This window comes from Nothoprocta perdicaria, unplaced genomic scaffold, assembly GCF_003342845.1.
Source record: "Nothoprocta perdicaria isolate Ctin4 unplaced genomic scaffold, notPer1 scaffold_111, whole genome shotgun sequence".
NCBI lineage: Eukaryota > Metazoa > Chordata > Aves > Tinamiformes > Tinamidae > Nothoprocta > Nothoprocta perdicaria.
The window spans coordinates 1,898,734-1,923,529 of record NW_020454217.1 but is presented as its reverse complement, the minus strand read 5'-3'; the positions used below and the strand labels follow the sequence as shown (position 1 = coordinate 1,923,529).

Sequence of the window (24,796 nt, the reverse complement as noted above, 5' to 3'; positions counted from 1 at the left end):
AAAAAAAAAAAAAAAAAACACGTATTATCCAGTATTAGGAAGATAGCGTCTATCAAAGGTGGAATGGAATTATAATAAACGGCTTAGGACTCTTAAAGCAGAATTTTCACTGATAAATCAAGCAGGCTTTTCAGGAAACAAAAAGATTATTTGAGCATTTCAAAATGTCAGAGTTTGCACATGAGCAAGCAAATTACAAAAGAAAGGGTCCTCACATGCCAGACACCCTCCCTCAGGTACAATGAACTCAAGCATCCGCACTCACTGGATATGGAGTCTAAATTGGGCGATTCTCTTCAAGTAAATATTTTTGGAACTGGAGTGGAAATCTGCATTGCCTCTATCATGTAAATGGCGTTAATTTGCCAGAAATGCTTATCAACACAAAAAACAATTCAGCATTTAATATCAATAGCTTCTTTGGCAATCTCCACAGGTTAATGATCATCATACAGCAATTGGTTTTGGCTGTATAGCTACGTATTTCATCACACCTATGCAACTCTCACAAATTATCATGCCTCATTCCTTAAATTTTTGCACAATAGAAGTAATATTAATTTCAAGTAAATCTGATGTCCAAAGAAAACCCAGCAGCAGAGTAACATTCATTTTAAAAACCTATTAACAGAGACTATTTAGTGTGCTTTTAAAATTTATTTATAAATGATTCAGCTTACTGTCAGGAAGTTGCACTTCTCTGTATCTCACTAGCTGACTGGGAAGAAGTGGCTTGGTATGAGCGTGCTCTATCAGAGTGTCCTCAACCATCTGCATAATTCCTAAGGCAGCCTGAAAGGAAAAAAAAAAAAAAAAAAAAAAAGGAAAAAAAAGGATTTTAAGGATTTTAAAACAATTATCAGTTTTTCTGTACCTACCAGCAAACTGAAACTTTCTAATTAACAATGCTGATGTGAAAGGAGGCTGAAACACAAGAAAGAAGGGGTATTGTAATTTAATAAAAATTCAGAAGTTAAAAAGATGGACTTTTTTTTAAAAAAAGTTTTCATTACATATTAAACTACTTTATTTCCCCCTTCCACAACACTTCTAAGCGGGCTTCCTCTTTCTTCCCTTTACCACTCTGATGTACTCTATGTGCCAAAATGTGGGGGAAAAAAAGAAATCTAAACATCTACAATGTACGTTTGCAAAACCAATGACATGAGGTGGAATTTTAAGAAAACAAAGTAACAGTTCAAATATGCACTCTATTGATGCACAGCATTGGGTCAATTTTAAAAGTAAATAAGAGAACTATGGATAAACAAAGACAGAAAAACAATATATTGCTTTGTTAGGAGCCAAAGTTGAGGTCTGCTCAAGTTCGTTTTCTTACTCCCTATGTGTTTTGTACAAACTGGCAATGAAGAATAAAGATCCCAAGTCTGCAAAGGACTTTAAACTGGTATTAAATAAACAAGGAATCTGTCTGCATTTTTAAGGCATTTAAGCAAAATTGTTATTCTTATTGAGAGAAATAAATTTTTATTCTTTCAGAGATACGCAAGTTACTAAAAATGGACTGGAAAAAGGAATATATTTTAATTATTTTCAGAATTTCTTCTTTTTCCACACATAACTTCCACCCTGGCAATAAAAAAAAAAAATAAAATAAAATAAAAAATTAATTTGCACCGTAGTAAGCTTGAAGTGTAGACAAACAATACCTGTAACATTTTGTTACCTGCAAAGCATAAACCACTCTGCTGGAAAGCAAGATGCAGCCCAGCCAGGCCTGCCTGCCACTGGGCTGCTGCTGGCCTGCACGGCCCTGCCACCCATCCCAGGGCACGTGCAAGCGCCCGGCTGCGTCACCACCCTGCGCACCTAGGGCAGCGTCAGGCACCCTCTGTCCTGTGGCGGGTCTCTTGGCATTACCCTACCCAAGCCCCACAGCTGCACAGACATTAAAGCTCCAATTTCTTATTACAAACAATTCACGTGGTAAAATGTATCTGGCCATGTTTTTTTCTCCACCAAACTTGTGGTCATCCACCGTAACTGAAGCCTCAGCCCAGAGTATCAGGTCACACGGTTGAACGCAGGTGTGAAGCAGCTCTCCCTGTGTCCGGCACCTCCGCACGCTCCACACGTGCAGTTATTACCAAGGCACGTTTGGCTCCAGATCAGCATTCCCTGGGCAAAGGGTCACCTTTGCTGAGAGAGAAACACGCCAGTGACATCTCTATCAGTGCCAAGGTAGATTTGCCTGCAGCTCTTCTCCCTTCCCAACCTCTTTCCAAAAACAGAACTGTTTTTTTGCCAATTGAGATCATGCTAGAGACAAATCCTCCCTAAGCAGAGCTCACTTACTATAGGGGTCACACAGGCAACTTGAAGTCATCAGCGAGGCCAAACCCTGTTCAGATACATTTTAAATCCTTACTTCCCAGGCACACGAATCAGTGGAGGCTCAAACCCTTTCTGGGGAGAGAACTCCAGCTCCCCAAGGAGGAGGCCAGGAACTGTTCTCACAAATGCAGTTCTACAGAAGGATCAGAGATGAAGAATGCTGCTTTACTAGCATGTGGAAAGGAAAAAAATGAAGCACACTTGCTTTCCTACAGAAAGGACACTGAGTACCTATGGGTGAAGCCAGACAGCATGGCCACATTTACACCTCATAGCACAGTAAACATGATGGAGCAGGAAGAGGGAGGTGCTGCAACAGAAGAGTTCAGCAAACACAGGATTTCATGTGCATGGAGTGTGCCAAGCCAAGACTGGAGCAGAGGGAGGCATTACTGGATGCTTTGCTGCAGTGCTTGACTACTTCCAGTAAATGAGTGAGGCACAGAAGCTACTGCAGGTGGTGAGAAAATTAGAATTAACCATCTACATCAGCCACAACTTCCTCACCTCTCCCTCTCTCCCTCTCTCATGTCCAGGCCTTTCCAGCCCATTTTCCACTTTGGGCTCCCTTACTTATCAAAGAAAACTGTTTACATGCTCCAGTGTTGCACAAGAATGCTCTCTGGCGGGCTAGCAGTAGACTGCAGGAAGCAGAAGGTCAGGGCAAAGCTCCTGCTCGAGTTCTAGTCCTCACAGGAGCTGGCTCTGGACCTCTGGACAGGACCCAGCCCATAGTTTCATGCACCTGCTGAGTTAAAACAAGCTGCAGGGGCAAGTCGCAGAAAGAGACCAGAATCAAGAAATACAAGTAATGATCACCTATTGTTTTCAAAGACTTCCTGTCACAGATTTTTGTACTTTCTCTCTTTCATATCTATAGTTCACAGCTTGCAAATTAAAATTTTGTCCTCCTCACACCTAGCACAGGGGCTCCCATATGCCTTATCAAGCCAACAAACACAAGCTTCGTTGCCATTCAACTGCTGTTGGAGCAAAAACTAGGAAAGTTTTCCCCATCTTCATGATGGTGGAAACTACCAGTGAGACACAAACACTGGTAAAGTCATGGAGGAGCAAGAGAATCATGGCAACTCTTTTGATCTCGGCAGGCTCAGGAAGTTATCATATTGGCCCACTCTTGCAACCTTGCCATGCACAAATTCCTGGGGAAAAAATAAAACCAAAAAAGCATTGCATATTAGGCTAGACAGGCAAAACATCCTTAATGGTAGACAGTAGCACAATGAAGCCCCTTCTACTGATGAGAGATAAAAATGGATAGAGAGATGTCTTGGGGCCATCAGTGGCCCCAACACCACTGGAGAAGGTCATGCAAGTGAAGCCTGATTTGACCCCTGCATCTCTTACCCTTCAGAACCCCAGGAAAAGAGACTTCTGAGTGGCAACTGGCACTTGCTCCTCACCACCTTTCCAAACCTAAGTTCAGTGACAATCAGAAGCTGTTAACCTCCCATTGACCATAGCAGGTCACTTTCTTCACAGCTGAATGTCACTCTTTCATTAGTGATCTTTCCCAACAGTGAAGCTCAACACAGATTTGCATGAGTACTACCTTCTCGTTTCAGGGTTTTCTTTCTACAGCTGATCCTCTCTTGTATATGCAGAGCAAACCTCTGTCATTACTATTCTTAAAGATTGGCACTGCATGGAAAAGAAGCCAGCACTTCTTGATCCTTTTTATCAGACAGAATGTCTAGCAGTTCAGCCAGTTCCAGTGCCAGTTCCATCTACAGATCCACTGGTGGCCTAAAATATTATAATTGAGAAATTTTTGGTGGCTACGTTGAGCAAAAGACAGGGCTTCAGATTCACAAACCACACATACATCTGCACCCCCATTCGCAGGGCTGTTGCCAGACTGCAACCCATGCTGCTGTGGACATGAGCTAGAAAAGGAAACCGGCAGGAGGATCTTGTGGTGGTTGGACACGACTGGCAGCTTCAGAGCCTTAAAGACAGGCTGCTCTCTGCAACAGGGAGCTGGCCCACTGCTGTCAATAATTATTACCAAAAGGGAACAAGATCAGATGACTGGGAGGCAAAACATAGTTCAAGGAAAAACATGTACATGAAAGTCATGAAGAGCATTCTAACTAATCCTACAGAGACGCACCTGTGTATTTCTATTGTAGTCTAGTGTACGCAGCTCAGAGCGGCCGACTGTCTCGTGCATTAATGAGCAGGCATTAGTCCTTAACTTGTCTTATCCATTTTTAAAACTCACACTAAGTGCCGGAATATGATCACAAATCCAGTGTGATAGAATTCGTAAAACTACTTTGGAATGTTATTAAACTTAAATTGCGTGACCATATCCAGAGACAGAGTTCATAATTTGTATTCTGTTTAATATTCTGCATCAGTCCTTAATATTTTAATGAATCCTTATTCACTATCTGAAATTTTTCTTTAATGTCTTAAATATACTCAGGGTTTCTTTTTGAATAAACGCACAATAAAAGTACTGATTTTATTCAGTTCTACAGTCACTAATGTTTTCAGGAAATTTCTTGCTCCAGTTGAAGTAGTTTACACACAATAGGTCAAAAAAAAAAAAATTGAGCATCTTTTGTGAGAGGTAGAACTTTAAAGAATAATGCTGGTCTTTCTGTAGATTCCCCTTCATTTTGATCTACAAGAAGAGCAACCATACCCTCTAAATACAAAATGAACTAAATAAAAAATGAGCATCAAAAAAAGCAAACAAAAAACCTGAAAAATACTGGAAAATATATTGGACAGCAAAATCTTTTAGCCTGTGCTGCCACGTAAAATCACAATATAAAAGTGATTTCATATAAACATGTAAACAGGCTGGAAAACTTAAAAACAAGCAAAACAAAACAATTCCCAACCAAAGACGAACAAGGCCTAATAAAACAGTTTGAAAGGTTAGAGGAAAACACTATGTGTTCTGCCAATCAGTGCACCAAATTACAACCACCACAACAGTTTGAACATGACTAATTTACTATTCATCCCCCTATGGCAAATGAACGTGACAAAGAGTCAAAGAACACATATCAGAATGAAATTAATTCAAGTGGAAACAAGACAGTTCCAAGCTTTTAATCTCATTCAATACCAAAACCTGTCACGAGAGTATGTCAATTTTGATTAAATTTTTGATGGAAACATTTCTTGGATCTAGGTTACAATTTCTGGGTTGAAAAGAAGGAGGTGGTCAATGCAGCACAGCCATGATCTTGATCATCACAACATGGGCAATGAGTCTTCCTACTCACATTTTTCAGGGGAGGATTGCAGATCATTTCTAATTATTACACAGCTACAAAGATAACAATCAATCCTTCCCAATTCTCCCTGAGGCTTTGACTCGCTGAGTAGGCACTCATTATGCTAAAGAATGTATTTGTTTGTTACGACCGAATCATCATGAAAATATACACTCATCCTGATCAGTGATGTTTCAGAAAGAACTGAATTTTGTAACATATAGAAAGTGTGAGGAACTGGGAGGAGGGCAAATGATATCAAATTTCTTGATATGACAAACTCTCTATAAAATTAAACATTCTGCGGATGCCCCCAGAAGAACATTTTTGCATCCAGTGCTACTAGCCTCTTCATCTTTCACACACAGTTCTCCTCTTACTATGTAGTTTCTTCTCCATATATTCAGTAGATATTGACAGTATTTTAGTAGTGCTAGTAAAGTATCACAGAACCTGTATAATATCTTGATAGAAAAGAATGCAGACCTCATTTTTACTGTAAGAACAATATGTATTTTGTATTTGTACAAATACTCAGATCTTTGGTTAAATTTCCTATGCTAGTGGAAACCATTACTATTTTGATGCAGGATAGAACAATTATTTTCTTATTTTTACTCCCCAAAAGACAGAACTGAGAGCTTAACTTCATTTTTTATGGATCACCATTCCTTTCTAGCTTTGTATAAAGCACTTGGCAGGATTCTGGCTTCTTAGGTCTCTGTTAGTTGGCCTAAAACTTGTACATGGAAAAGCAAGATCTGTAGCACATTGTTCCTTATGCAGCTTGATCACATTACAGTAATGACATGCAAGATAGACTTTAAAATATTAAGATTATAAGCTGGTTCCTATTAAATCTCCAAGAACAATACAGGGACAAGACTTAGCATAAAAGAATTCAAAGTGGAAAAAATGACACTATGATACTCCCATAAAGTACAAGTCCACGTTTACAAGCACATTTGGTGAAACTGTTTTAAAATGAGAATACTTAGCTAGTCCTTCATTTCTAAGGTTGCTTTTAAATAAAAATTGTTTTATTGAAGGAGTATCATACCAACCTGTTTTGTTATATTGCCATGGAGAAGAGCTTCAATGTGTAACCGTGACAACAGTTGAGATATAAAGGCCTTGAGACGGGGAAGAGTGACATCTAGAATAGATATTTCAACAGTTATATCAATTATATGTATTTTTACATTAAGAAGTATCTAACTTATCATTATAATATGTGTATTTCTTAGACAAAAAGAAACTCATCGTCATAAAAAAAATGGCTCTCTTCTTAAAAATGCAGCACTGGAAAGTTTCCAGGTGTAAATGCATCACTCATCGTATAGTTTGCTTTGCTTAGAATTCACATATCGTCTGACCCAGATTCCAAAAGGGAATTAAAAAAAAAAAAAAAAAAAAGCTTTCTCTCCAGTCATGCTGAGCACACACTCTCTCTCCAGAGACAACAGTTGCAATCATTCAGGTGCTGCTCCAAGATAAAGTTTTAGCTATTAACTAAACAAATAGTTTATAATGCTTGAGAAACATTTACCAGCTAAACTCGAAACCTCTGCACAAACTATACATACGAAATACTTAGTTTAAAACATTTACTAGCCTATACACACACACTACTACGCTAGCATTTTTTTAAAGCTGTTTCTGTATGTAAAGCCAATGCAGGTTAACACACAGAACCAGTGGGTCAAGAAGGGCTCCCAAGAGCACGAGCTAAGGTCTGGCACTGCAGGAGCTCACTTCAAATAAAGAGTTCAAAATAGCTACCTTCATTAATTTGGTAGTAAGACATACTCCATGACAAAAAATATAAAGAGGAATGTTTAAAACTGGGAGATCGTTACCGTCTAGAGCTTCTTTTAACTCATCTTTGGTCCAAGCAACTTCGGTCATCAGGAGTCGGAGATAATACATTGCATGTTGATGAGGCTGTTCCGCCCTGAAGTTGTTAAGTGATCTCATATACTAAAACAAAAGTTAAATCAATTATAGAACTCCATTTCTAAACAGCAAATGGTAACTCTGTACATTGTGTACCATCAAAAACATACGTGTCAAATGTCAACAACATTCTCCTGCCTGTTAGATCGGTTCAACAACTGTGTTAAATCATTTTAATGGCAACGTGAGCCTGTGAGCAATGGATTAATCAGTACAGTTTAAATGAGAATAAAAGGATACTTAAATCAAAATATAAAATTAATAAGTGATGTTTGCATTATGGTAGGCATATCCTAAGTAAATATCTAGTTCAAGCTGCTTTCATCCAGAAATAGGCATTCGACAGTAACTGAAGGGAACCCTAATAAATGGATTTTACTCCCAGTTCCCAAGACTGAAATGCACAGAAAAGTACAAGAGCAATCAGGAAATTCTTTGTGTTCTTGGCCTAGTTAAGTGAGGTGTGAGAGAGGAATCAGTGAGTTTCTCCACACAAATTCATCTCTAACCCATTTCACACCTTTGCAAGGTAAGTGAAAAACTCCTTCCTCTAACAAATGCAAACTAATCGTTCTGGCAAGCTGGGATCTCCTGGGTTTACAGTGACATAAATAAGCACATCATTTACACTATAGGGGGAAAGTAACATTTCAGAAGATGTGGGCAAGAAAGAGCAGGAAGATGCTGAGGATGCATCCTGCTTCTCCCTGTTCCAAATAGCAGAAAGAAGCTGACACCTCCCTCATCTGTAGATACAAAGTGGGAAACTGCAATCTCCCCATCTGATATGACTTTTGGATAAGCAAAATAAAAACAAAATACCAAAAAGGTTTATACATTCAAATTCAATAAAATGACAAAATAATGTGTAATACAGAGCCAAAACTCAAGTAAGCTGTAAAGACAAACAGAGAAACATCACAAGCTAAAAGAAAAATCACACAAAATTGATTGTTCACAGACCCTTGGGGTTTTTGTCAAATCCAGTTAAACTCTTCAGACACGTAATGTATTTGATATGCACAGAACCCTGAACAAATGCAGTTGTAATAAATCTGCCCCCTGTTTGATGTACATCTACTTAAAATTTGTTATTGCATGGTAATGAACTAAAGATGGTCCTGGTGTTCATCCAGCCCAGTGAATCATCAAAAGCAGAGGATTAAGGTTAAGACTACAGCAAGTACAAAGTGATCTTGCACACAGTCACAGCTCTCTCATCTTCTGCAGACTATGTACAAACTTTCTGGGCCAAAAATAAGTCTGTCCCCCAACATCTGTCTAATCATTTTTCTGAAATCATTTTTATCTCCCTAATAACTCACAGCAATGAGTTCCAACATCGAATTGCTATATTCTTTTTGAAGTTTAAAAAGAATATATACTTCCTTTATTTTAGCTCTGTCTTCCTCTAGGGAAAACAGCTGAAGAGCAACTATTTACATTGTCTGGCATAGCAAACATAACCGATATTATAAATGTACTTAATGAGCTAAATAATCTTAGAAAGTTTTATTTCATAAATATGCATAGGACATTATATTTTGGAAGTCAAACTGACAGAAGTCAGTATGTGCTTTGCAAACTAGCTATTTTTGCACAAAAGAATACTAGTTGAGGAGCAGAGCTCTTTCACATCTGGAGAGAAGCAGCAATGTATTAACTCTTCTTAACATCTCATTACCCCATCTCTTATAGCCCCTTTCTTTTAGGTCTAGATCCCTTGGGCTTTTCCAAATAGTAATCTGAGATAGTTTAGATTCTTTTCCCCGCTTCTTACATTTCTATTCCTATCAAAGCATGTTGCAATAACCCCTTAGTAAATCATAAGAAAAATGGACTAATAAAAGACTCCAGGGTAAGTTATTCTTGACTGAAAAAATGTAGACTCTGGGGAACTTGTGGCTAAAGAAAAAGACTAAAGAAAAAAAGCTTCCAAAGACTCAGCAAGGTGGAACTTCACTTCACATCTCTCTGACTAATTAGACCCTCAAATTTCATTTCAAGTCAATGCATTCAAAACTCCTCAGGTAGCTTACCGCTTCCTTGATAATTTCAAATCTTTTCTCATCAATCTCAAAAGTGGCCATTTTCTCAATGATCTTCTTGAGCAAGATATGTTGCTTGTCATTATAACCTTTTACAGAAAGCTATGGAAAAAGTGCATAACATGTTTTTAAATATGGAAAGTTAAAAAAAAAAGAAAAAAAATTACCAAGATTCATATCATTCAAAGAAAAATAAACTCTTCAACACTTACTTTGAATTCAAGACTACTTTAAACTAACTTGTTCTAACATAAAATTATTTTACCCATCAAAAGATGACAACTAAATGATGAATAAAATATCACACATTTGCCCTGGAGTGATGAATTTAGAGAATTAATATAAATTCATTTTGATGTAACCAAGCTAGAACTCTGAATATAGTTTTTTGTGTACAAGCTTGGGTGCAGTCAATAAACCATATATTCAGAATACTGAAATGGTTTTATTCTAGATTTGTTATGGTAGTAATGAAAATGAGACTCACAGTCCTCTTAAATATTGCCTCCAACTTACTTTAACTCTGAAGTGTGTCTAAAAACGAACAAAAAGAACTTTTCTTCTGGTTTTGTTTGTTTTTGTTTTGTTTTTAATTCTGACCTTGGTAATGTCAGCAAGCTTTGAGATTGAAAATAGGTAGCCATGTTTTCAGTAAGTGGATGCTATTAGAAGATGCAAGATCAGATTTTTCTTGGAGAAAAAAAAAATGCAGGAATAAAAAGAAAGTTCTCTTCTTCATGTAAGAAACAAAGACAATATGCAGTAGTCTCCTACTAAGATTATCTTGAAAATCATACTCTCATAAGGAATTTCAAAACAAATTTTGCTATGAAATGATGTTTAACAAAAGCTTTTAGCAGAATGTCAAGAGAGACTACTAAAGTCATCTATAACATATCTCGTAGGAATAACTATTTATCATAATACCAGTATTTATCAGGTAAATATTGTCAGCACTTCAAGATACATAAGTGAAACAAGTTAGGGAAGCCATAAATACACAGCCTTGCATTCTAGTGAACACATGCACAAGCCATTTCCACAGTTCAGTACTGCAGAATTAGAGCATTACAACAAAATCTGTTAAGTTTCATCCAACAGAAAAGTTAATCTGTTTAATATAGAAACCAGCAGTATTGCTTTCAAGATTACCATGCAAGAAGATAAAAATGTGAATTACAATGCAGCAATTGCACAGCACACATGGTCACAAGACACTGCAATCCTTAGTCATTCACTACTCATTAAAATTAATCATCTTGTTTTGCCTTTAATTCGTGAGATATATTCAGGAAAAAATAGATTTTTAGAAATGCAGAAGTCAAATGTTCTCTCCAAGCTCAACAACTCCCAAGCTGTCTCATAGCCTCCTGTTTTTTTCTTACTTACAAGTATTGCATTCATTCCTGATGCAATGCCATAGACCAAACCTGAGAGGCGTGCTGCATATGTATACTCTTTTAAATCATCCTTCAATAACCTGATAAACAGGTATGTCATGTTGCAATGGAGAGGATCAGCATAAATGTAGCGACTAACAAAAAGAAAAACAAAAGAAATGCTTTGATACCTCAAGCTGTGACGAAGTAATGGATGAAGAAACATGACTGAAGAGTATGTATATGCAGCCTCATGATCAGTACTTCTTGGAAAGGAAAGTTGAAACGTACCATTTAACAGCAGTGAAAGGGAGTTCTACTCCCCCCAAGTCAGAAAGTTTTTAGTAGGTATCTGACAAACTGAAATAAAATCTAAGCTTGGATTAATTTTTTTTTTTTTTTTTTAAAAGGAGGAACAAATCTTAGAGCTAATTAATTCCATGGATGACATAAAAAGAAAGAAGAAATTTGCTTAATATGAATGGAAAGATAGTTGAGGATTTTGAATAAAATTCAACTTAAAATTCAAATTAAGGAAAGGATGGTTAATTATCAAGATCAAAAGGAATAACAGTCCTAGACCAAAAATGGAAAAAAAAGGCCACTTTTTAAATAAAAATGCTTCCATCAAATCAATATAAAAATGTCGATGAGTGGAAGTAGTTTCAAGGCTCAAAGTTCTTCCTTGATTTGTGTACTTACATACATCCCATAGATGGTATTTTGGAGATCATAGTTCAAGCCAGCTAGTTCTGCTGCATATGCATACTCGTTGAGGGAGTCTTTGAGTAGTTCAAGGTACAAATAGGCCATGTTACAATGCAAGGGATCCACGTAAGCAAATGGGCTGAAAGAAAATGTTGAAAGTAAAATATGCAGTTTAAAAATATTTCTCAGTTTCTTTTGGCCTTCTCAATTTTGACAGAAACTATATTTCCTGCAAGTACGCTGATGGATCCCATTATGAAAGATTCCTATTTCAAAACCAAATATGACGATAAGCTGAAAATAATTCTTTAGCTTGCTTATGGCTGGGTGTTGCCTGAGTACATTGAAGACTCCAGAGATACTCTTTTCATTTATGCTGGAAAATCAAACCAGGTTATATTTACTTTGCTGCAAAATCAGAACACATGAAGTGTAAAATGAGTTAAATACACAATCATAAACATTATTTAATTGGCTTAAATTAGTCTAGATTCTAAACATTAATACTTTTATGCTGTTAGAGAACACAGTAGTTTCTATTATAAATTAAGAAGTTAGTGATTTGTGGTATGAAAAAATATGCAGTACATCCTAAGCACAGCTCAGGAAAGAAGCTAGGCATATTCAGTTTCATACCCTGGTAATTTTGTGTGTGGGGTTTTTTTTTTTTTTTTTTTTTTTTAATGGCAACAACTACACTTGCTCTACTGTTATGTTAGTATCAGCAAGTCATAAACAATATCACTGCAAATCTCTCTAAAAGAGAAATGCAACTCAAAGACTCAAGCCATGTTTCTGGAGTACATGTGCAAACCAATTTCACAGCAATTATTAGCAGTTTCATTGCTGTCAAGACACTGCTTACCATTCAGAAGCATGCCATTTCCTTTTTATTTCTCCTAATCAACCACTAATGGTCACATTCAGAGACAAGCTACCATTTTTGATATATTCAGGTTGACCCTACCATGATACTTTGTAGTGTATACTAATATCAACTCAGTAAAACAAGGACAACTCAGTATCATCAGTATGGGATTTATGTCCCATGTTTGAGGGAAAGAATTTCACAGCCCTCCTCAGCTTCACCTCAATTCATCTACGCAGGCTGGTGCTGCTAGAGTCTCTGTGTCTCCTTCCAAAGAACCATGATGGTTTGGGCTGCAGACAGCAGAAATCCTCCTGCTTTTTTACTAGTATATTGAAGCAGCTTACAGTGTGAATGGGATGCGCTACAAAGCAGCACTGGCTCATTCTAGATAAGAAGATGATGGCTAAAACTTTAAGGAAAGCATTTAAGATGGATTATTCATAAACATCTTCAAGAGAAAAGACATCCAGAATTCTACTTAAACGAAACAGGCACAGAAGCCATAGATATTTCACTATTTCTCATTAGGAAATACTATACACATTTTACCTTTTCTTCTGATGACAATCAGTATGACCATTCCCAAAATGGAGAGAGATTAACTAAGATTCAATTTAAAGTATCAAAAAAATGTCAAACTTCTCTTGCCACTTTTTTGGAGATGATGTAGCCAATATAATCAACGTCTCTTCATATCCAATCATATACAATTAATGTAACTTTGTGTGTGTGTGAGAAAGGTAAAAACACACAAACCCCCAAACCAGAGCCAGCTTTCCCCCTACTGTCATTCCAAGCAGTAGAGAGGCAAATCATTGCATTCGACTTGAGCTAGGAGCCCAAGCTCTCTTAGGCCTTCAGAAGGACTCTGAATGGAAAGGACAAATCATCTGGGAAAGACTGTCACATCCACACTGGACATATATGCATATATTTATACCAGTGTGTGCTCTATATAAAATGTATTATTTTATTTCAATCTTTCATAAACTAGGTTAGATATTTTACCCCTCATAGTTCATTCAGATATTCAAAATACCTGTACACCATAAAATCAGTCTCAATCTCTTCCAGGATTTTGGCAAGCATAATAGAGTGGAAATCCATGACAGGCAGTTAAACTTTGCTCTTCCATTTCCTGACATATGAAAGTTGAAACAGTTGAAATGTTTGTCCACGAGTCTCAAAGAGGAAACAGAATGAGGAAAAGTTCCAGCCAATCTATTTTGCCCAACCAGTGGCAAGCATTAGTACAAAGTTATGCCTTTGAATTATGGGAATACCTTAAACAGCAGCTATAAAAATATGTTCCTTCAGTTACGGTGTTCAGATTTTATATTTAAAATATTTTCAGACAGGCAAGTACTTTTTCCTTTCTCCTGACTACACTCTCTACACAAGCTTTAAGTCAGTTACTATAAGGGACTTAATAATAAGCTGTTAAAATCATAATTTAAAAAATATGTTAAATCATAATTTAAAAAAACCTCATTTTTAAAAAGATATATTGCAGTAAGTAGTCTTGCTATTAACAGGTGTATTTCAGGTATAGTAACTAAAATATAAAAGAAAAATTGTTTCGATAAACTTTTCATGCTAACACAGACGACCCCTACAACTGCTTTCTGTTCCACTACTGCGTAATTCATATGAGCCTTCCTGCAATCCATATCTTACTGCGTATCACCGAGCAAGGACGACCATTTCAAAGACTCATTGCATGCAGTGAAGTTTTTGATGCATAAATGCAGATTTTCAGCAAACAAGAAAGGCCTGGAGTGCATTTTGTATGATATACTTAGCATATTGCATACCTGAAAAACTCAAAGTTGAGACAAGCCTTTGGCAAAAAAAATTTGTCATCTTGCTTGAACCATAGTTTGCTCATAGCAGTGTCCTGTGTCAAGAAAAGAAGTTTTTTTAATGAAATTACCTTTTAACTGCAATGTTAAAAAAATACATATAATTACTTCTCAACTCAGTTTATTTTTGCTCCTGAAATTCACATTTTTCTTATAGACATTTCTGTATATGTCCACCAATCCTTAATGAGACTGTCTTCTCATTATTCATATTCTTCTCATATATTACTCATAGTTATTTGTCATCTTAACAAGCAGTTAAACGGTTGCAGCTTTGTGAATAAGTACATGATCAACATGGGAGTAACTTCTCTAGAGCAGGAATGGACAAAGGTAACTATAAAGTCTGCTTCAAGAAATTTCCTGTTAGTGCTGGCATTAGGGATGTGCCATGATAGGGAGAGCCTAACGGTAATTACAGTACTATCACAGCTATAAAAATTTTTGACTAAGAATTTCTTATAATTGTTATTAAAAATTATGAATGCACATTATGCCGCTTTAAAATACATTGATAATAAAAACCCACCTACATCTAGAAAAAAGTGGTAGAACTAGTCAAAAATTAATTAAAACATATACTCAGTGTTTTCCCCTGTTAAAAATATTGCTTCAAACATATGCCTAAAGTGCATTATGCATAACAGATATGTTCTTCCAAAGGATGAGTTTTCACACTAAAATAGACTTAAACTAGTGTGCAACAAGTATTCCGAAACTCATTTATTATTCAAGCAGAAATAGGACACAAAGTAGCAGAAGATATATCCTAATTACTCTCCTAAAACATAAATGAGCATTAGTAGACATCTATGTTTCAGTAAAGTAGTAATTAGGTACTCAAAAATACTGAGTACATATTGAGGCTCACTGAATGAGCTTCAAGGATAGTGGAGAGCAATGTGTATGTGTGTGTGCATGTCTCCACACACAAATGCAAGCTTCTTCCATGCAAAAAACAGCTGTGATTACACCTTGGACTTACTGAATACTTATCAAAGAAGTCATACTTATAAAGAAGTACTTATAAAAGTGGCATTTGGCCTTCTGCTGAATAAACATGAAGTTTCAGTACAGTTTCTGTCAATTTCAGACAGAAACTTTAGGAATAAGAAATTACCTCATTTTTAAAAACGTACAAAGAAGTAACAGCTAAATTCCCAGAAGACTATCTAGCAAACAAAGCAAATACAGCCAACTTACTTTGACAAGGGCTGGGTACTGTGTTGCATCTTTTTCCAATGGCAAAATCTCAAAGTTAGTAGGAATGAACTCATTCTTCATTGGGAGCTTGAATTTCCCATTCAGGTCAGCATTTTGCCATTTCTAGATTTGTAGGGGAAACAATGAGGACAAGTGGAAGATAACAAGTGGAGGGTAACATCTGCTTAATTAGTATAGATATTCTTTTATGCTGCACCAATACTTACTTCTTTTATGTTCTAAGAGATAATACAAAATATGTTGCAAAAGCTTACATGTAAGTGATAGCAAGATAACAAGAAAAAAACAGTCTGTAACTGTAGTTGGAGCAGACCAACTACTACTAAGAGGATGCAGTGCTCAGTGCGGGGAAGACGAAAGATAAAAAAAATAATTTTGGGAAGTTCACCATACAGTGGAAAGCAGTTCTGCATCTCACCAATCCGCCTACTGTGAACGCGAGGCGAAGTGAAGGCGTTACACAAAATACGTAAGCAAAATTCTGTCCAAGAACACAGCTACAGACAAGCTAAATGAAGCAATGTGTTCTAGGCAAGACCAATACAGCCCCTGGGCATATCAAGCAGCCCTCTCTTCTTCAAAGAACAATGGATCACTGCACTCAGCAAGGGGTTGACTACTTCCTCTTTTGGAATATTGATTTTCAGAAACTCAATTTGCAAAATTCCTTCATTTTATAAGCCACAAAAATCAATTTCAGAAACACAAGCATATAGCAATCATAGAAACATTCATTTTTAAAGGACAAAGTACTGCATTAACATTTAATAGAGATTTTTATTAGCCTTAAGTGAAGCCTTATATTTTTAGGTAGCTATCGCATACTACTTACCTTTTACATAAACATTGTGTACTATTAATGTATCTAATCTTCGTTTGAAACATTAACATGGCTTAAAACCATAAAATGTTTTATGTAATAAAACCATGAAAATTAGAGACTAACAGAGGATCCTATGGAGAACACAGGATCCTTACTGCTCATAAACAGGCTCATTGTACAATTGCCATTGTAGAACAATTGATTTAAATTCTCTCTTCTGTTAAAGGGAGAATCAAGTAAGGATTTACCACTGACTTTCATTAAAAGATACTGGAAATATATTAAGTTCTTTAACATGCCTTAATGACTTCATCAGAAATTGCTTCTTGTTTGTACTGTGTTCCATACCAGTCTTCCGTTCGATCAGTTTTTCCTTCAAAAGACTTAGAAACTATTGCAACTCTGAAAACAAAGAGACAAAGCACTAAGTATCAATATACTTCAGAAAAGGCTATGCAAAAATATCCCGAGAGCTGTTTCCATGCCATCACTAGAAAGCATTTATTTATGCACCTGGTCCTTGGAGGTGTTGGACAATTTATAGAGTACATTTAGATAGCAAATACATGCACACTGAACTACCCACTAACATTAAGCATGAAATCGGATTACTGCTATATTTTAATTTTACTGGTTTTGTATAATGTTAGAGTTTGAGGTTCTGCACAATTGGTGCTGAAAAATCCATTTCTAAGTCTTTATCTTGTTTCATAAAACACAGAAAGCAATTACCTTCTAAACATTCTTCATACCTCCTGTATCAAAATTCAGATAAAACTGACTATGAAAACACTATTTCATCTTTTTCTGTTGAAATACAATTTTATTCCAGACCTAGTGATTTAAATTATATTACTGCAATTTCACTTTTCCATTCATGACCCAGTTAATAGCAAGCAAGTCATTAAAGGTCATTCTCATTTTGGATATCCGTTTCTTTTAGGAGGTGGGGTGGAAAGTTAATACATTCTACAGTCAGTACAATGGCATTGCATTTGACGATACACCAACAGAACATAGTGAAAATTAAAAACCATAGATTCCCCGCCGCCCAGTACACTTTAAGATAGGTATTAAGAAAACTCTCTTAATTATGCTTATCAGCCTACCACACATAGGAATATTCAACAGAAATCATGTGCCAGCTTTTTAAGTATATAAATGCTTATGAGAGCAGAAGTGATCAGAAAAGTTCGTGCAGTTACCTCCCACACGCATTTAACAATCCCTAAATACTGAATAGTACAATATCGAGTTGTATCAAATCTCATACAGAGGACTAAAATGCACATAAAAACATCTAAATGTATGCAATATGAGTGTTGCTTTATTTCACAATATCTTCAGGCTAGTAACACTCTGCTGGGTATTTCTAATGTTCATAGCAAAGCGGTGTTGAATCAAAATGCGCATAGGGACGTGCCTCATATCGCAGTATTTCACTTTACAAATATGTTATTGGAGAATATCCTCAGGACAGAGAGGTTTAAATACACAGAAGACTAATAATCTAAATGATTATGTCCTCATTCCTCCTTTTCCTTCAACTATTTACATATAAATGGATAAAAGATCCAAGAAAACTGAAAAAAAGGGTTCTACTGTTCCCAGATCTAGATTCCTCCACCATCAAGATTTTCAGATTACCATAATTTAACCTGTGCTTTGCAACTCAAGCAGCATGAAGACAATGGGGTAAAAGATCACTCAACCATTACATAAAAAGCTACCATTAGACACATTAATATAAATGAGAAATGTATCTTGAAGAAATACACAGTATTGTTCAGTCACATTCTCTAGCATTGATTAAAATATTGAAATAGGATTTGTTCTACAGAGTGTCTGATTTTGAGAGAGTATTTCAAGCCATGCAGACTGAAGAGGAGTGATCAACGTCACGTTTCAGAGATAGAGATGCCTGCCTCCAGGGTCACTGCCTCCAGGTAATCCTTAGTCTCCACCTCCGAAAGCAGCCCGTGATTAGCGTGGGGGAGCAAGAGCACCCTTGCTCTTCTGCAACTGCTAAGCAGTGTCCAAACCAGCATGAGAAGATTCATCTCGAAGAGACATGTCTTTGATCTTCCATTGCAAATGCCAAGAGATGATCTAACATCTTTACTGTGACTTCCCATCAAGTTTTCATATCTATACTTTTATCTATTTCATGTTTTATAAAAAAGAACCAATACTAGATAAACATTCAAAGAGCTAAGCATCTTAATTCCAGAGAACATTTGTTCTTGTAACACAGCAGACACTAGCTCAGTCAACACAGTGAAATCTATTAGAGATTGTTGTTTATGTAAAAATGAGCCATAGGAATATTCTGCCATGTTTTGCATTTTAACTTGAACAGCTGGTGAGCAGAAGCTCTACTGTTTACAAATGAAGTTGCTAAGAGACTATAAAACCCATAAAGTGTATTAGAATTTTAGAGAAACCTGCTCACCCTCCTCCCCATCTTCATTTTTTCCCAACTGCAAGCTGGTCTCAGCTTTTACAATTTCAATCATCCCGCGGCCTGAGCACCAAGACTAAGGGGTTTTACTCCTCTGCCCTTAGAGGTCTGCTATTCCCCATTCCCTCCTCCTCTCATCCTGCTGCAGGCATCGATGCCCACAGCAGCAGTGGCAATCCAGGCATCCACACGTCTGCTATGGGAACACGCTAGAATGAAAGAGCTAAAAATAATTCCGCCTGCTCAATGTACAGAAAATGGAGCTATGGAAATCAGTATTCCAATTCTTTTTGTATTTCTGCTTTAAGGGAGCCATCAAGTCACAATTTATTACATTTTGGACTTCGAATTAACATTCACTACCATCTCCAACAACCAAAATGCCTTTAACCAGCCTGAGATTTACAACCTAAAACAAGAGACAGCCACCAAGAGCAACAAACAACAGGACAAGAAAAGAGAAGGAAAAAAAATGATCACAAGTAGAAATATAACGTTTTGCAGCTATTTAAATGTGTCATGGCGCATCCTTAAAGTCACCAATTACGTAACGTTATTTTGCTTTTCACTCCTGCATTGTGCTATATAAAACTATGAATATCCACACAGCTTGAGTCAGAGCTGAAATGCACTGGAAACGTAAGCAGGTCATCGTCAGCAGGATCTGCTCATTTAAGCCGAAGCAATTAGGCTTCTAACCATTTATGAAGAGGCAGCACAGTTAGAATTATAAATACAATTTACTTCTACATGTACATTCTTGTATGCAAAAGCTATGGTAGCCCTTAGTTAGTCAGATTCAGTTCTTAAAAACAAGCACAAATTCCATAATGTGAAGCTGGATACGATCGCATTTTTCACTCTCCTGAAATGCAACAAGCAGAAAATCCGCAGAATGATGTTTCTTGGAAAGGGAAGAAATGTGCTCTAAAATAAATGCATTTCCAGGTAAGAATACCAGCTATTGCATTCCAGACCTACATCATCATCATCATAATAATAATAATACACACACAAAAACCCCACAAGATTCTAAGGGCAAAAAAAAAAAAATACATTTGAGAGCATAATATTTGATGGCATTAGTAACTACGTCAAAGCTTCCCCTCCGCCCCCCCCCCCAAAATATGATTTTATACTTAGCAAAGAACAATTGCTGTTTTATGAAATAACTTTGCCTTCCAAATAATGATATTCTTAAATAAACAATGGAAGAATATTTATGTAATTTGTATATCTTGTTCAAAATGCATATAAATGTCATGATGAAGGCAAAAAAGACTCAAAAACCTAGATTTGTTTACAACTTCAGCAACAACAAAAGCCCAGCAAGACTTACGACAGGCAATACAGCCTACTGAAAGCCACTCTCACAAAATCTCATTACGAAATACAATCAAAGAAAGAGAGAAAAATAAAAAAAGACAGATGTAGCTGGAGTGCAGCACTCCAGTGATTTTGCAAAAGCAAGAGTTATTTTTTAGGTTTCAGAACAATCACTAAGACAATCTCTACACATACAATAGTTTGGGACAGCAAAGAAATGAACAAAATGTGATTTTCAAAACGTTTACTTCAATATAGTGTAATAGAAAAAGAAAAATATATATTGTATTTGCAAAGTTTCTTGTCAGGGATAGACACCGACAAGTGCACAAGAGTCACCGTTTGCTCAATATCCCTGGAATTTAGGCCTCTAAAAGTTTGGGTATCAACATATCTGTCTCTCATTCTATTTTCCTTCCAACTAGGATGCTAGCAAAGCTGCGCTTCAGATATCAAGAAATAGGGGGGAAAAATCCATTAACTATCCAGGAAAAACATGTTCTTTAGTTACTCAATCTGATGAGTCACTAACTTCTCAAATTTTAATAGCATTTATTCTGCAGATGATAAGAAAAAGAAAGTATTAGAAACGATGGCAAAATTACTTTTTTCAGCTGAAACTGCAACATATGCCAAGTCTCTTCCCTTATCTCCACAGATGGCTGGCAAAACCCAGTGCAGTTTAAACAAGTAAAAAATGATGTCTGCATCTTAAGGAGGTTTCTCTCTTAGGGAAATTAAGCTACTAATGCAACAAGTAGCATGCGGGGGGCAGGAAAAAAGTGGGGAGAAATATAAAAACTTCCTGTTATGGTTCAGTCAAACTGAAGAGCATATGGATAGTTGCTGCCATCTGCAAGTATGGATATCTTTCCATATTATTTAAAAACAGACTTTGTTAAGAAAATAACATAGCTAAACTAAACTTTTAAAAAAAGATAATGAACAGCAGTCTTTTAACAGGGAATATAGCTACGCCGATGCAGGTAAGCCAAGAAAAGTCCTTAAAGGGAGAATTTCAACAGTGTTAGAAAAAGGAAATGATAAACAAAACCAATGCTTTCAACTAAGGGAAACTACATCATTGCACGGCACACTTTATGCAAGACACAGAAGGTAAGAAAAGACAAACAGTCAAGGTTAGGACACTGTGTGTACGTACATGTATATGCACAGACACATACTCTCTGGATACCAACTTTCAGTTTTCTTGTCTGTCGCTGGCTGGGAAAATACTTAGGGAATACTGGGAAAATGACTTAGGCCGAAGCCGATGTCTCAGAAAGTAGCTTCCAAAGAAGCCAATACAGCAGGAACTGTTTTCAATGGCAACCAGGACCCTAAATATAGTTCTTAATACAAAGAGTTTTCTATTCATGAAGTAGAACTTTCCTACTTGGCAGTAGACCAAATAAGAATGGCCATCAATCTAAAAAAAATGCACAACTAAAATCTAGTTTTTGTGGTATTACAAAGGGCAGAAAATGCCCATCATAATACATCTTCCTGAGTATGACTTCTATGATACCAGTGATCAGGGATGATGAAGCATCTATTAATTATTCCACAAAATAGAACAGAAAGGTAAATATTAGCATAAATATCAGCGAAATGGCTGATAACCAAAAGCATATAGATTGTTTAAAAGCTCATGTACCTGGTTTCGTTTTATTAGTACATACAATTTGCTCAAGTGAAGGAAATAGGTTAGGAAATAGTTTATCACATCCGTGTAAATACAGACATAATCAAAAAATGAGAAGCATACAGAGATCCTTTTATTAGCATCTATAATATCCTATTATTCTTTTATGACAGCAATATCAACTTCCTAAAAATGCAAATTCACACTGACTTCCTTGAACCTTTGTAATATATTACAAAATCAATTTAGGTAATATTTAACTAAGGCTTTTCTTTTTCCCTTCCAAAAGATATTATCTTGATGGTAATTTAAAATAGAAGTTACCGCATAGTGATGTTCCAGTTATATTTTACTACATTTTTAAACATCCTAGGTAAATACAAGATGAAAAAAATATTTTCATTATAGTCTTTCTTTCTAAAGATAATAGTTTGAAACAGGTCTAAGAGAAGTTTATTACTGCATACTAGGTGATACTTTATTTCAATTACATGAAAACAGGAAAATCTCAGAACTTTAAGCAGTTCATTCCCTGATACAAGCATTCAATTCTATTAAAATTAGAAGGACATATAGTTCTACCTCTGAGGAATATATCTTATGATATTACTAAGCTGCAATGCAATAATTTTTATGTAACATATACAAACATGCTACATAAAAGCACAATTCGATTTTTTGTTTTCTATGTGAAAAAAGGTATCAGAAAAGCAGGAAAAAACAACATGACCTTTGAGATTCTCAGATTTGATTCAGGGCTTTGGGGAGAGGCGCATCCCAGACCCTTGTGAGGTTCTGGTGTCAGCTCAGGCCTGATCAGCCCGAGGTCATGGTTTTCAAAAAAAAGAAAACAACACTTTAATATAAATGCCAGACTGAACACACAGAGAGCCAAGATGGGAATGCAGTTGTCATAGTAATAGCAAATTAACATGGGCACGTTTAGTTTACATATAACAAGCAATACATTTATCCTTACTGGGACCATCCATCCACCTTTGCAGCTCAAGGACAAAGCTTTCCTGCTGCTCCAGCCCAACTGCCTCCCTGCTGACTTTGTTGGGGCATGTTAAGAGAATCACTGCTGGGTTGAACTCTGCTGTGCAAACTGGATTTATCCATTTTTCAGGCACTCTTTAATTTGTCCGTGTTTATTTTAAAGCCTGGACAGAATAACTGTGCATGTTCAAGCTTCTATTTGCTATCTTTAAATCCTACTAAAATTTCCTCAACAAAAAGAATATATCAATGTATTTAACTACACAGAAATCAAAGAGGCCATAAATGTAGCTTAGGTTCTAATTTTAAAGTCCTTTAAAGTCTCCCAATATTTTGTTTAAAACAAAAGACTAAAATTACATTATTATCATAATTCTTAAATCAGGCAAAACATAGTAACAATGCAGTTAGTCCTCAGGGAAGACTAATAAAACATATTCCTTTAAGCATCCAAAGCTGCTGAAGAAATCAGAGTGAGACCTAAGCCAGCTGAAGCCTAAGATCCCCCAGCACCCAGATAGAAAGAAGCCCCTGGATGCCCACCTCTTTCACAGCCTTTTTGACTCGGTCAGGACTGGGTTGGTTTGTATCCTCAAAGATAACAGTGTGTATCTTACTATCTACCCATTCCACCCAAATAATGACACATCTGCTCTTCAGTCATAAGAATATTTAATCCTTTTCCGGCTTTGTACTCTGAGGCATAAGGTCCTTTGCAGAGGTCAATCACGACAGATCAATCCTTTCGTCAAAAAATCTTGGAGGTTTTTTTCAGGCAGCATTTGCAGAGCTGCTGCTTCAGTTTTTATACCGTGAGGAACCCTCCAGCACTACTTCATTTCCTTGCTTTTGGGGATGGTCAAAATACGGATTCCAATGTGCTTTCATGTACATTACAACTCAGGACAATGAATTCCATAGGTCTTTTATACATGCACATGTATATGGATACATATGTGTATATATATGCACATACACACATAATTGCATTCAAAAATATATTTTTTTTTTAATTAAAATGCATCTTTGCTCAATTTCATTAAGAACTGTGGAATTCTTCTAAGACAGGGAGAGCAAGGACATCCAGAGTACTCTTCTTACAGACTTCTTGCTTTTGATGCATCTTCCCAGTCTGTTGTGTCTAACATCCTTTCTAAAGACTAAATTCCAAACCTTTTTCAGATGTGTTTTTAATCTCTCTAACAACGAGCAGATTTCTTTTCCATCTTGATTTTCTCGTCTTTTTTTTAAAATAAAGAGAACAGAACAACTCAGTATTGCAATTGTACATACAAACAAGGCCTCATATTGATAGAAAGAGAAGAATCCTTGCAGTGGATACGCCTACTACACATCTCTCAAAAGCCAAAGCTTGCAGATCACACCACATAACATCCCAAAGTCTTATAAAAATTGTCACCACTATTAATCTTTAGGCCACATGCCCCAAACCTCATTTTTCTCCCTCTACCCACATTCTCTACACTTGCCTTTCTCACACTAATAATCTTTGAATGATGCTAGTTTTGGCTATTTGAGCTGGAAAACTGTCACCGGGATGGGAGCAACAAAGGCTGGATTTGCCAGTCACAGCAGTAACAAAGAAATCTGATGAGTGGTCTGCGGGGTCCAGCAGCCTCTGCATTTCACATATAACACACTCAAAATATCTATGAATTTATTTAAATCTATTAATTTCCCATGGACATTTTTAGAAGTTTCAGCAAGTAGACACTTTGGCAGCGCTCTGCCAGACAGCATAAAGACAATATTTCATTACAGAAGTTATCCTTCTGTAAGGAAATACTTCTGTTTTCTAAAAAAATCCCAGGAGTCACATTTAAAGCCATAATTAACATCAGGCCCCATTCAGCACCTGTAG

At 36.5% G+C, this 24,796-nt stretch overlaps 1 protein-coding gene across 1 annotated transcript in view; it reads right to left on the bottom strand.

Moving 5' to 3' along the window:
• IDE (insulin degrading enzyme) overlaps positions 1 to 24,796 on the bottom strand; it is a 53,653-nt gene that overhangs the window by 10,133 nt on the left and 18,724 nt on the right. Inside the window, exons 12-19 of the mRNA XM_026051182.1 lie at positions 16,783 to 16,885; positions 15,640 to 15,762; positions 14,389 to 14,471; positions 11,698 to 11,842; positions 9,608 to 9,718; positions 7,472 to 7,592; positions 6,677 to 6,768; positions 681 to 792 (exon numbers count right to left, since the gene is read on the bottom strand). Coding sequence (XP_025906967.1) covers positions 681 to 792; positions 6,677 to 6,768; positions 7,472 to 7,592; positions 9,608 to 9,718; positions 11,698 to 11,842; positions 14,389 to 14,471; positions 15,640 to 15,762; positions 16,783 to 16,885 — 890 coding nt within the window. The remainder of the gene's footprint in view (positions 1 to 680; positions 793 to 6,676; positions 6,769 to 7,471; positions 7,593 to 9,607; positions 9,719 to 11,697; positions 11,843 to 14,388; positions 14,472 to 15,639; positions 15,763 to 16,782; positions 16,886 to 24,796) is intronic.